This window comes from Dermacentor silvarum, chromosome 11, assembly GCF_013339745.2.
Source record: "Dermacentor silvarum isolate Dsil-2018 chromosome 11, BIME_Dsil_1.4, whole genome shotgun sequence".
NCBI classification, from domain to species: Eukaryota; Metazoa; Arthropoda; class Arachnida; order Ixodida; family Ixodidae; genus Dermacentor; species Dermacentor silvarum.
Window position 1 is genome coordinate 21,007,685 of NC_051164.1, and position 14,428 is coordinate 21,022,112.

Genomic DNA, 14,428 nt, shown 5'->3' on the forward strand with positions numbered 1-14,428 from the left:
GCAGAAAATGGCGCAACGATTTGGTGGCTGCTGGAGCTGGTAATTGAGTGCACCTCGGAGAGCCGCAAGCTCTTCTGCTTTCGACGTGGTATATCAATTGCAGAAAGACGCGTCCGGTGGAGCCGTTGGAATTGGTGGAACTGTCCGTATAAATGTGTATGCGGTCAAAAAAGCACTAGGTTAGGAGCAGCAGAGACTCAGGGTTAGCGGTGACGAGTCTGCCTTCTTAGCAACAGGAACTGAGAGGCACACGTGAATTGGCCGGAGACATCACAATGTTGGGCGTTCTGCAGACTTGAAGCTGCAGATGGTATCGAGTGATAGTGTCTCGTCACAATACAACAGAATGTAGCGTGTGGGGACAATGTGAAATACCCAGTGTTGCCCTACTGAGAAAACCTCGCATTCCCCATAACTCCTATATCCAATAACATCATGTGGCATATAGGAAAAACGGGTTTTTGTATGGTATCCTATATGTTTCATATCGGGTTATTGGATATGGGAGTTATGGGGCATATGGATTTTTCAATAGGGCATGGTCATGTCCTTGTATTTGAGTGCACAAACTTTTTTTAAAATAAAATTTAGTTGGAAATTTACCACGTGTCCTGAGCACGGTATCTCATGTCATTCTCTTATTGCGCGATGATCTTTACTCCTTCGTTGTATGTGCAGGTGTGTACAGCTATTTGTCATTTCTCCACAGTTCGTGTGAACAGCTCTGTCACATATCATAGTTGTGCATGTCGTTGAATTCATGTCGTCACCACGGGTGGGTGATTGATCGATTAACCTTCCGATAAATCGATTAATCCTTTACTCACGAATGATTACTTTGATCGCGATGAATCGGTTGCCGTGAGTAAAAGAAAAGGTCAAGCGTCGGCGCCTACATCCCTGCTTCAATTGCTCAAGAGCGAGGACGGGAATGACAGCGGTGGCGAAACGGCAGAGCATCCGTCTCGTATACGCGGGAGGTACTCGGTTCGAATCCCGGTGCCGCCGAAAACCTACCGTTTTTTTTTTTTTTTTGGTAGGAATGTACGACCACCTGGCGCTTGGAGTTTTATCCTCCTGAGACCCGATCACAACTACGGAACATAATCGCTCTTTAATGTCGTTTTTATTATCCACTTTTATGAACTCGGAAATCAATTTTTAAAGTTTAGATACCCCGATTGGATGCCAAAAGCTGCGTCTCCGCTATCTCCATCATCTCCTCATCTTTGCTGTCGTAAAAACTGCATTTTATTGCCTAAACGCAGAGATGAAGATGGAACTACGTGAATTGCATTGTCATGATGCTGCCACGTCCGGTATTTTCACGCAATCTCAGTGATTTCGAAATACCTCCCAAGGTTGCCTTCGGCCGTCTGGGACGATACAGAGGTGTAGATCAATTTAGTCTCAAATTTCTTGAAAGCGGCCGGATGACAAGAATATGGGTAAACCACTCCTTTACAGTCACACACGGACCGTATAACTCATACGCAGAATGGATATTTTGCGTAATCACTTCCGAGTGAATTTCGAAAAAAAAAAAAAGTTGAAGGAAACGTGCAAGCGTACGAGGGGCCTTAGGAGGCGATACGAGTTCTCAACTCAAAATAGGGGGGCCCTACAGAGACATTTCCGAGGATCTCAGGGCGGCCCTTGTCCCAACCGTAGGTTTGGTGAAATAGTCGAGCTGTGGTGGGAAGCAGACGAAGGCTGTTGCCGGGCACCTATACCGGTAAAATAGGTAGAAACGAGCTCCTGGTCACGTGCTAGGCCACTTTGGGAGCTCCAGACGCCCGGAAGGACACCAGCCTATCGGAAAGTTGGCGGCATGGGACCGCCAAACTCCTACCAAGACCGCACCTGTAGGTCTTTCAGCGCAAAGGTGCTTCGAGCCAGTGGACTTCAGCCACTGCAGCCTTGTGGCAGAGTAGCTGTTTAGCCTGGCGATCACTTTGGTCATTGGTTGACCACCGATGGCGTCACGCGTACTACGTGAACCTTTAGGCACAGGCAATAAAACCTGGTATGCTACCTACCATGAGTGCAACAAACCTACCGGAGTCGAGACTCGCGCTGTGCGATGATCGAGAGGGTGGCGCCCCGAGGGACCCAGTTTTTGTTAGTCACTAATAAATGAAGCCAACAGATAATGAAGCCAAGAAGTACACAAAGGAAATTATTTGTGCTTTTTAAGTGAAGTGCAGGAATGATAAACTAATATTGGGAAATGAAAGTGGACATAAAAACAACTTGCCGCTGGTGGGAACCGATTCCACAACCTCGTTAATTAATAACAGCGATAAAAAGAGATTTAAGACGAAGCTTTAGCCCGGAATCTAAAGGGCAAATCACTTAGCTCGGCATCAACTGCGCCGAATTGGACCGGGTTTATTGCAGTTGAAACAAAGTTACAATGTCGTAACTGTATAGGAATCAAGTTTTCCATTTATGCTAGATCAATTTTTATGAATGACAATTCTTGAAAATCTCAAAGTCTCAACTATTAAGTTTACAACATTGTAACTAATAAACGATGTTACAATTCTTTAAACTGCGCCTAATAACGCATCTGAATCGGACAAAATTGGTGTATATAATAAGCCCCTTTAAAGTATATCGCTTATTTGTGAGTAGGACTTTGCAAAACCCTGGTAAACATTGTAACACTTTCTTGTAAGCTGTAAATTCACTTGTCAAGTTCGTCCACTTGAGAATATCTAACAGAGGCACTTTACAGAACAGCGATACCTGTTGTTCGTGCAACGTTACGGATTTGGAAACTGTGTGCGTGTTTTTTTTTTTTTTAAAGCCTTTTGATTTTTGGCAATTATCGTAAAATATTCGAGGTAAAAGGAAAAAAATTGAAGAAAAAGAAAACAGTAGCCAGAACTTAACGTTCTCTCTCAAACGCGATAACTTTCAGTCAAATCGGTCTAGCGGTTGTCCGATGAGATCAATTCTGCGTTTGACATGTAAAACCTGAATAGGGAAATCAGCGTTGGTCTCCAGTTGAAGCGTTCAACGACAGAAGGTGCTTTCAGACTCGAATACATGCGATACTTTTCACTCCCCATCGAAAAACAAGTAACACGTGTCAACAGCAAGTCGAAAACAGCCCGGTGCGTCGACATTGCAGTTATTCAATATGGCTTATCATTGCTCGTGAATTAAATTGTTCTAAATTCGCTTAGCAAATCCGTTCCATAAAACGTAGAAGCACCCGGCTTTCTGTTACTGTTACGTTTTCTTTTTTATCAAAAAAAAAAAAAAAAAACAGAAATGTTGCGCACGTTAATAATGGTAATGGTACGTAACGTTAATGGTACGTAACTTTACAGGGGAACGGAAAACGGAAGAGAAATACCTTAGAGAACTTTGGGAAATAAAAAAAAAAGCCATAATAAAAATTTATCATTGCAATAATTATGTCACTTCGCGATGCTGTCAAGAGTACGAATCATCCAAACGACAAAAGCAGCTTGTTCCCCCCCCACTGGTTAAATGTGCGCTCTTTATGTGTTCTCGATGGGCGCCCGGAGACGGGTGAATCAGAGTCAAGCGAGAAAGCCTATTGCATCATAGCGTGAAAGCGACATGTTCAGAACTGCGCGCAGATGGCGGGCAAGGCCAGGGACCAACATCCGGTTTGACGTCAGGGGGGCTTGCTCGAGCTTTTACCATGCTCATGTTGTGCCCATGCTCGTAATCTCTGCCCCCGCAGCAAAATGCGCATGAGCGATCTCAGACGCCACTACAATAATGGAGTACAGACTCTATATGTTCGACTTTGTGTCTCTGTCAAGGTCCAAACGCTCTAAACCCTAGCAAAAAAGAAAACACTGGCAGTGTCACCGCCCAAAATAATTTCCTGTAACACTTACCATACATTCCAAAGTAATAGGCTGCCAGTGAACTTACCTCTTCTTGGAACTGAATATCCAAGAACAACAAGATTATTAACAAAAATATTTTTAAGCGGGGACCCATGAAGAAATAAAACGAACCGCTGCAATTTCACTGCAGTAAAACTTCGTACGTGAGTGTGTGTTACGTGTAAGGAGTAGGGCAACTGCAAAAACCTGGAAGTCGGCTGCCCCCCGGGCCACGAAAATTTTAAGTCCCCAAAACCACGTCGGCATTACTTTTTGAAAAGCTAAAGGGCATGCCACTATACTATGTAATAATATACAATAACAATATATACTATATTCTTATAACCACGTGGAGGTTGTTCTTTTTCAGATTGCACAGTTCGATTTATTCCGAAACACTGTTCCCAGGGTAGTAACGAGATAATAATCGAACGCGGGTGGGAGGGCATTGTCGGGAAGCGAGATTGCGAGTACCAGACACCGACCAGCGCCCTTTGTTATCACACTTCTCCTCTGAACGCTCGACGTGCCGCTTGATTTTGCGAGGCTTTGTTTGGTGATATGCGCTGTATCGTAGCAGGATAACATAATTGTGCTGGTAGTTCTTAAACCGCACGGAAGATACAATCTGTGCGAGCCAGGCAATTTTTAAACGATAACGCGTATGATAAATTTGGCGACATGTGTTGGTGGTAGGGTAGCGAGTAAGGCGAGTGGGAAACTGGTCTGCAGTTGGTGCAAAGCTAAACTGACCGGACGACGCGATTGCACGGGTGTGGTCTAACAGCGATTTCCTTAGGCGTTGCCACATGTACGAGGAATCGCATTTAAATAAACTAGGTCGTCGCAAGCTCTAGTGAAAGCGCCGACGAAATTGCGCAAGGCGAATGATTTCAATTCCCGGCAAACAGCGATCCTGGTACAAATTTTCCAAAGTCACTGTTCGCGCAACATCGGAATTTTACGAAAGAACCTGAAACGCACGAACCTTTGTCTCGTATCGATACGATCCTAATGGCACCGCGGAGACAGCGAAACACTCGCTATCTACAGTAAACCATGCCCCTGATAAACGTATCACGGCGGAAGTTCAAACAAGAATGTTATCGACTCTGCGTGGCCTGTACTAGCGCTTCACCGAAACCCCGACGAGGAATATGTTGCGATCACCGAGTTGGGCAGCTGTCATACGCATTATTCGAGAACCGCAAGGCTACTTTCGCAATCACGTGTCCCCGCTAATTCGCAGAATTCAGGGGGGGGGGGGGGGGATTCCGCAAAACGCGACATTACAAACGAAACCAATTGCACACAGCGAGATTCCCTTATGCTGCGCGGTGTTCGGTCGTTTCGCAAGACGCAGCGGGTCGCGCGCGCAGCGCACGTTACTTGCACGACGCAAAGAGAAAAAATAAAAGGCGAAACCGTGCGACCTTGGGGCGTGCGGCGTAGCACATACACAAACGGCGCAGCAGCGGCAGCACACAAAGAGAAAGCCAAGCCGCAAGCGCGTCACATGTCGGCTCCGAAAGCGGCGGCGGCCGACGGAGGGGAGAAAACAAGGAGCGGGGGCGACAACCACTTTTCTTTTACACAATGGCGTTTTATTGGACAACGCCCAAAACGCGCACCGTTTCGCTGGCGGCACCAAGCGTCCAAGCTTTCGATCGGCGGTTGTTTCGGGCGGTGGCGGTGGTGACGATGAGATAGAGGGAGATTCATCCGAGTCCATGCAATATGTACACACAGCTTGAAGCGCGAACACGAGTCTCTCAAGTCCTGGGCAGAGTACGCGTCCTACGGCGCGTACGACGACACCATGATCTGACAGCCCTGCTTGACGTGCGTCATCACCTCCTGCTTGAGCCGGCACACCTGGTCGCGTAGCAGGCTCACCATGGAACCAAGCTCGGCGTTCTCGCTCTTGAGCGCGTTCACTTTCTCCTCGAGGCGCGAGATGCGTTCGAGCTTTCGCTTGCGGCACTTCGACGCCGCGATTCGGTTCCTCAGCCTCTTCCGTTCCAGCTTAATCCTCTCTTGGTCGCGCATGTCGATGGGCGACAGCGGCGGCGTGGCACCCAGCCGAGGCACGGTCTGGGGCTCGTCTTTCACGTCGCCGCCCGTCGCCGAGTGCTCGGACGACGAAGGCAGGATGAAACTGTCGTTGGAGGTCGAGGCGCCCGAGTCGGACATGTCGGGGCCCGACATGGAGTGCTGCTGAAGCGCGGGTTGGTGGTGCTGTTGTTGTTGAGGCTGTTGCTGCTGCTGGTGAAGTTGAGCGAGAGCGTCGACGAAGCCGCGAGCGTACTGCTCCTGTTCCTCGGTGGCGGTCCGCGAAAACAGCGTGGTCGGAGTCGGCGTCGGCGTGGTCACCAGTCCGTTGTGAGCGATGATGAGCCGCTCGAGCTCCGGCGACGCCAGCTGCAGCATGTTCAGGTCCGGAGAGGTGAGCAGGCCCGAGCATCGGGCCTGCTTGCTGCGCTCGGGTCGCCCCGCGCTGTTCAAGTCCAGGGTCATGCTCCGCTTGCGCGAGCTCAGCTCCTCGCGTCTCGACAGCTGCTGCTGCTGCTGTTGCTGTGCTGGCTGATGCATCGTCGGGCGCGCGCTGTTGCCTCCGCTACTGTCCTCGTAGAAAGTGGTCTCCATCGCGGTCGGCCGCGCCCCTCGCTTCGCGCGCACAACTCCTGCCAGCGGGCCGCGCGTTGCTCGCACACCCCGAAAAAAACACGCACACGGCGGTACTGCTCGGACCGACACGGGTGTGAGTCACGCGCAAATTCCCCCCCACATCGCCTTTATAAACTGGTGACTCACCGAGAATACGTTGGGAGACGTCACTTCCGCCTGACATCATGTAGAAGCGACGCGATTCGCTGAGCGTGATGTCATACCGTTCACGTGATCCGTGTCGTCACGGTCTTGGTTGTTTCCAGGAAGAGCGGAAATGGGGAATGATGAGAGTTGTTTTCCGTCCTACCTCAGTGGGTACGTGTAGTGGAAAGCACGCGGCGAAATTTTAATTTTGGCGCTGTAATCGCTTATGATTAAAATTGCACACTTATGCGAAACAAAAAAAAATGTCTATACATGGAAACATACTTTCAAAAGGATTTAGTTACTAATAAATTTACAAGTAGCGCGAAGTGCTTGAAACTAATGAATATAAAGAAATAAACGTTGTTTCGTTTTTTTTATTGCTAGTGATCGCAGCGCTTTTCTGTTTGACGCGGCAACAGTACGCAATAACAACGTGACAGTAGCAACGTCCACACTAAGAAACACTGTTTCATATTTAGCGCTTTGTCGCTCTGTGTGGGTAGGAGCGGGCGCCGTTTTTTTCCGGTTCGGAATTAGCGATCACGTCATACTCCCCGCAGTTTATGCTCGATCCGCCCTTTGCTTCTACGGCCGGTACGACCAGTACTACAGCCTACGAATGCGCTCAAGTTGGTTCGCGCGCACACCAACAAGCTTGGTAGCACTCGATCGGGATACCCCGCTGCATAGAAGTCGGGCGTCAGACCGTGCCGTTATACAACAATTTGGACTTTCGTACGAAAGAATGTCAAAAAGCAACCAGGAAGTAAAGGCTCCACAATGTCTAGCCCTGCGGCGGTTAAACGATAATGCGCAGGTTCACGGGCGTGCGTTGGGTGCCGCAACGGGGCAGCTAGCCAAGTTGTCTTGCGAAGCAGTCGCAGACATGTCAACTAAGGTGGTGCCAAGTAAAGAAACAACGAAACAATTCCCCACTTGCGCAGCCAAACAACTCGGAGGAAGGCGGTGTCGACCGGGAAGTTTGTCGCGAAGGGCTTAAATCTGCCCGCGGCGGTGGTATTTCTCGAACGCGCGCATCTTCCAGATGGGAAACTCGGGACAAAAGAGAAAACAAAATGTTGCGGAAAGGGCACAGGCTGCAGATCAAAAAGTGAATGCGGGCAAAACCGCTATGTCTACAAAAAAAATCAAAGAGAGCGAGACAAGCGACATTTTTATTCGTGTAAATGCAACCAGCAGTACCTCGCCTAAATGATAATCGAAGCCACGCATTCCACGACGGTCTCCGATATCATTGTCTACATTATCAGCAGTCTCGTGAATCGACGTTCCGCATCTGATACGCGATACGCTCACGGGTTTCACGAGTCTGTCTATCGCATAATGGATAAGACCAATGTAGCGCACTCGTGGTAGTGGATGCAGCGTGCGTTGAGCGATGGGGCTGCTGTCCCTGCTGTGTTGCCAGGATTCCTGGATCAGTTGCACCAGTTTTTTTTTTTTTTTAATTTATTCTTGTTCGTTTTATGTTCTGTTTACATAAAGCTGGTATTGTAGGTTTCCCTTGAGCTACTGAATAAACATTCCGGAGCTGATACGTACCACGTGAGATTCACAGGCGTTATCGCTAAACGAAAAGAGCAATTAACGCACAGCATTTGTACAAAAACGACAATTCGATCATGCTCTGCGTACACAGGATGCTGCTCCAGCGCTACTCAACTTGCGCATGTTACGCGCCTTAAGCGATATCACACTGTCACTTAGCCCTAACTCCCATGGTGGGCTTCGTCTGCGAAACGGGGAATGTAATGCCTTGGTTGAGGCGAAAGGAAGAAGAGGAAGACGACGGATCCTTTTTCGGTGCGGAGCGCAGAATGAAACCGGTGCTGGACTGTTTTCCTAGACTCTCATCCATCATCTGTAAATAAACACGCCTCATCCGTAACAATATATTGTAACTGACAGTGGTCAGGCACAGACCCCCATCAGTTTGCTCCGCAAAGAGGTAGGACGTGTGTTGAGTGAGTTCCTAAACAACAGTTTGCAATGTGGTGAATGCAGTTTAAATCATAGATCCGGGACCTCAAAGAGGTGCGACCTAACGCATACACATTTCTCTCGCATTTACCGCTAAATCATAACTGATTTTTTTTTTTTTCTAGATTGCTTGCCTAAGGCCATAGTTATAAAACACCACCTTATATACTTTCAACTTATATAAAAACCTTGTATTGCTTATATACAAAAGCGTATATGTCTCAATGGTTATGCTCGCTGCAGTAAATAAAGCTAGCAGCAAGGCACCACAAAGCAGCACACATTTCAAAAAAGTTTGTTCGGAGCACATGTCTTCTGACCGACACAAATGCCTGTCATTAACAATAATTTACATTTGATGCAGAACATAAAGCCACAAGAAACTTGGAAGAGTAGATATAGACAATGAGAACACTGTGTTTAGATCACAATGACTTGTTCGGAAACTCTGCTGTTGCTGATTTTATCTGCTCGGAAACTTGTCTGTATAAGTTTGCTTGAAAGAAGTATCCCTCTTATGTCCTTTCACGATCAGAAGACTTCCAATGGAAGGTTTGGAGACTGATGAGCGAGATATTATGGAGAATAGAACTGATTTTTTGTAAAACGTCGCACAACATTAGTAAAATTGTAAACCTTTGCAGAAACATTCGTAATCCTTACAAAAAATTCAAGAGAGTTGCCAAGTATGTATTCTGGACACCGTTACATTTCGCCATGTTGGCCTTTTCAGCCTGTCACACCTGACAGGTTTGAGGCAGTTGACTTAGGACAGGCCCTGCATGTCACTGAGCCACAGACTGATTGTTTAAGAGTTATAGGGAGGAAGACGTGACCTCTAGCACACATGAAGCGGACTACTTTTGGAATGTGAAAGAAGAGGGGTTGGCGGAGAATAAGATTAAATGGCGGACAACACCCGTCTTACTGACGTCATGTGTGGTGGTTAGTTAATCTATCCGGACCGCTACATATTTTGGCGCAGCCAACGACGAACATGTGGGTTACGTTCTGCATCGACCGGACGTCGTCGCAGCATGTTGTCTTCCAAGAGTTATCAAGTGCAAGGTGAGCGATCAGCGGACCTTCCGCGTCATGTTAGTTCAGCAGACCTCATCGAGACAGTTATGAAAGAAGCCTCCATAGGACGCGACCAACTTCTTCAAGTGGAATCGGTGCAGGTGAATCTGCCACTACCGGCACTGGAACAACTGATCCTCGAGCCAATGCGATGTGGACGCTTCACGCAAGAAACCACTGCGGAGGTGAACATCATTATGAAAATTATTGAAGAGCAGCAGTGACAAATGATGCAATATGGTCAAATAATGAAAACTCTAGCTGAGTCACTCAGACTAGACAAACCAGTGCAAAAGCTTGTGGAGCCGGACATTTTTTACGGCAACCACCAAAGTGCTCACCAATGGCTATCCTTTTATGAGTACGCTTCGGAAAAGAATAAAATAAAAGAATCTGATGATAAAAAAATTGAAAACATGCGACGTTATCTTCATGCCACCGTCAGGAAATATGGTACGATTTGCAGCTTCTTGACAAGGCAGCACCATGTTGGGAGAAATGGAAAGTGAGTTTCCTGGCTGCTTTCAAAGTCAGTGCTGTAAACAGATGGGATGCTGTTCTAGGTTACCGGTACACATCAGGCTCTCCTCTAGAGTATGTCCTTGAGAAGCGTCGTTAGCTGCATGCCGCTGAATCTAGGCTCGCCTCAACGGCAGTTCTTGCCTTAGTGATGCAGGGTCTCTGTTTGGACATTCGAAATAAAGTTCAGATGAGAGCTCCAAAGACCCTAGATGAGCTTTTGCCGTGCCTCCAGAATCTGTTACCAGGAACAGAACTGGAACAGGAAGGCTCAATGTGGAGGAGACAACTGGCATTTAACAATCAGGACTTGAATAAGTTGAGTGCACATAAGGAGTGCTCATCCTCAAATAACTATGCACATAACTACACGCACAGTTCAAGCAAATTTGCTGATAATGCCTGGAATAGCGTCGAACACAATTCTATCAGTGCACAAGATCAAGCACCCTACCAACTACAACCAAAACTCGGTGAAAGTCATCGGCATCACCGTAACGATCACCATGAGACGGTGTATGTACTGTCATCCAGTTTACTAGAGGTACCTGTCAAGATCGACGGTGTCGAAATGAATGCCTTGGTAGACAGTGGAGCTTCAGTATCAATTATTAACAAGAATCGATTTGACATTAGTCGTTTTCACACTGGAAAAGCTCTTCGCGTACAAGGATACGATGATTTGGTGAGCTTACATAACGAGTGGGCATCCGTAGTAATTGATTTCAAGAACATTTAGTCACCAGCCACGTGCTAGCAATCCCACATGTTACCTAGGACTTTCTCCTGTCTCGCCCTGACATGAAGAAACTCAAGATTAATCTATATTGGGACGACAAAGTGCTCGTTGAAGAAGACTCAACAGTGAAGCCAAATGCTGAGATACCTAGACCATTACGTGTAATTCAGTGCGATGAAGACATAAGAGCTGTGTATCCTGAGCTCGTTTGTGTGGGAAATTACCCGCCAGCAATGAAGTCACATGAGGTTCCATTTGAAATTGCTGATAAAAAGGTGGTACGAAAAGCTCCATACAACGTGTCAAGAGAAAAGAAGATCTGGCTTAAAAAGGAATTGCAAGCAATGTTAGAGGTTAATATTATTCGACCTTCCGTCTCACCCTTTGCCTCACCCATAACAATTGCACCCAAAGAAGATGGCACCTTCCGTCTTTGCACTGATTATAGAGCCCTTAACCAGCAAACGGAACTTATAGCTTTCCAAATGCCAAAGATAGATACCATTGTAGATGAAACAGGTGGATGCCACTGGTTTTCTCGTATCGATATTTGTAAGGGGTATTGGCAAATTCCACTTACTGAAGACACGAAGAAGTACACCGCATTTGTTATGCCTTTTGACTTATTTGAGTATAATCGGCTGCCGTTCGGTTGGAAGAACTCTCCGGCTTGGTTTCAAAAGATTATGAATGACATATTGAAACCGCACCTAGGCATTTTTTTGTAATGTCTCGTAATCATTTTTTCTGTCTCGTAATCGTTTTTTCTGTAATCGTTTTTTCTAAGGCTAAAGAAGAACATCAGAATCATCTCTCTCAAGTCCTGAGTGCCCTCAGCCACGCACACCTCAAAGTCAACTTCAAGAAAAGCGAATTTTTTCAAGAGAAAGTTGTGTTCCTTGGCAGGGTTTTCGACGGATCTACTAAAAGCACGAAGCACGATTCTGTTGAGAGAATTTCAAAGTTGGTGAAACTGTATGCTGTCTACTCTCTCCGGGTGTTTCTAGGCCTTGCTGGACCTTTCAGGTCCTTCATCACAGACTATGCGGTCAATACTAGGTGTCTTACACGCTTGATGCAAAAAGACGTGCCGTTCCAATGCGATCCGGAGTGTGAAAAGGCCTATGGCGAACTAGTTGAACTGATACTGTCAGATCCCATCCTCCACACACCAGACTTATCCTTGCTTTTCGTGCTCAATATACTGATGCGTCGCACTACGCAGTGGGTGCAATTCTATATCGGAAGTCACCACGACAATCTGATCATCAAAAGCACTACGTCGTTGGATATTACAGCTATATATTGAAGCCTGTTGAAGTCAATTATACTACCACAGAAAAAAAAGTGCTGGCAGTTTTAAAAGCTGAACAATATTTTAGAACCTATCTAGAAGGCACGAAATTCACCATTTTTACCGATAATCAAGCTTTGACTCAACTCCTAGGCATGGCACAACCAAAGGGTCGAATCGCGAGATGGGTTAATTACCTACAACAGTTCAACTTTGAGATATCACATCGGCCTGGCCCACTACTGACAGATGCGGATGCCATGTCTAGACTAGTTGTCCACGAGACAAGCGAACACCCAGAAGAAATAAATCACGTCAAGTTGTGGGAAGGCACTGAGGAAATGAAGTTTGTGGACGGAAGATATCACGTGCCATCGACAGTGGTTCCCAAGATACTTTAACTACTATACCACGACATTCCAGAGTCGGGGGACATGACGGCTTCTGGGGCACTTACAACAAACTGCTGAAAAGGTTTACTTGGCCAAGTATGAAGGACGACATCAGAAAATACATTCGCACGTGCCACCTATGTCAAGTGAACAAAGTACCCGCCGGGGTGGCTCAGTCAGCTAAGGCGTTACGTTGATGAGCACGAGATCGCGGGATCGAATCCCGGCCGCGGCGGCCGCATTTCGATGGAGGCGAAATGCAAAAACGCCCGTGTGCTTGTGTTGTAGTGCACGTTAAAGAACCCCAGGTGGTCAAAATTAATCCGGAACCCTCCACTACGGCATGCCTCATAATCAGAACTGGTTTTGGCACGTAAAACCCCAGAGAGAAGAACAACAAGTGAACAAAGTGAAATTCAAGCAGACGACAGATGTGATGATAACCCCAAAGCATTCACGCATTCCATTTGAAGTCATCCACTTGGACTTCACGGAACTTAAAAAGAAGAAGGCACAAGGAAAACACAAGCATCCTTACTCAGTATCGATGAATGCACAAGAATGATCATGGCCAAGGTAGGAAAAGAAGACGCCAACAGTGTCATTGCTCTTCTTCAAGCTGAATGCTTCTAAAATACAAAGACAATAGTGTGTGACAATGGCCCGGCCTTTCGGAGCAAAAAGTTAGTCAACTGGACAAGAGATCATGGGATTACAGTAAAGTATTGCTCACCCTACCATCCTGCAACAAACGGTCTTGCTGAATGTGCTATAAGGGACATCAAGCAATACATGAAGATGTACCTGAAATTCCGAGGTGGCTGGAAGTGCTGTCTCGAGGCTGCTACAAGACACCACAACCGTTCTTATAGGAGAAGTTTAGGATGCAGTCCTCTCTTTGCCACCTCTGGAATTGTGCCTACTCTCCCTGTGGATTGCGAACTCGGCATCCTGGAAAAGCTTGCACTTGGTGAAGTCAAGAAAAGCGAGAGACAAGAAGACGCCTACAGACAGCATATGAAGGGAACTTCGACGACAAGAGGCGAAACAACGACATACCAGATATAGAAGTGGAAGACCGAGTCCTAGTCAGGAAAGGAATTAGAAGTACCAACGCTACGTTTTATGGACCCTTCCCCGTGGTTAAAACGGCATCGCAGCACGATGTATTGAAGACTATTTGGTACCTGGGAGCCACCGGTCAAACAGAGTGCACCTCAATCGGAATCGTTTTCAAATATTACACCAGGAGGTGTGAACAAAAGAAGCCAGGGATGGTGAAGCAGACTACTTCTGGAATGTGAACGAAGAGGAAGACGAGGGGTTGGCAGAGAATAAGATTAAATGGCGAACAACACCAGTCTGAAAACTTGCAAGTGGAATTACAATCTTGCTGCAAGTGTTAAGCTTCCAAACCTCGTGAAAATCTGGCTTACTTGGCCGTGATGCATTTCATCGAGCATACCAAAAAGAGAAAAAAGCACTTTTGTTTTTTCACAGTGTTTCTTATAGAAAGTAGTATATATGAAGTTATGTATGGTGGTTAGTTAATCTACCCTAACCGCTACAACACATACATAAGCTGTTTTAATGTGAGGCATTCTTTACCACTTACGAGATAAATTGCAGTTGGTAGATTCCTCTCTCGGCTTGCTTGGAGTCTCAATAAAAAAAAATGCCTTCATTGATGGGATTTTAAACAGGGACTATA

At 46.6% G+C, this 14,428-nt stretch overlaps 2 protein-coding genes across 2 annotated transcripts in view; both read right to left on the reverse strand.

Annotated features, from left to right (window-relative positions):
* Nucleotides 1-5,457: 5,457 nt before the first annotated feature.
* Nucleotides 5,458-6,681, reverse strand: LOC119433255 (transcription factor Jun). The gene has a single exon (XM_037700401.2). The coding sequence runs from the start codon at nucleotides 6,519-6,521 to the stop codon at nucleotides 5,673-5,675; it is 849 nt and encodes a 282-aa protein (XP_037556329.1). The 5' UTR covers nucleotides 6,522-6,681; the 3' UTR covers nucleotides 5,458-5,672.
* Nucleotides 5,458-14,428, reverse strand: part of LOC119433258 (transcription factor Jun) — a 69,041-nt gene continuing 60,070 nt past the window's right edge. Inside the window, exon 2 of the mRNA XM_037700403.2 lies at nucleotides 5,458-5,663. The gene's annotated coding sequence lies outside the window, so the exon portion shown is untranslated. The remainder of the gene's footprint in view (nucleotides 5,664-14,428) is intronic.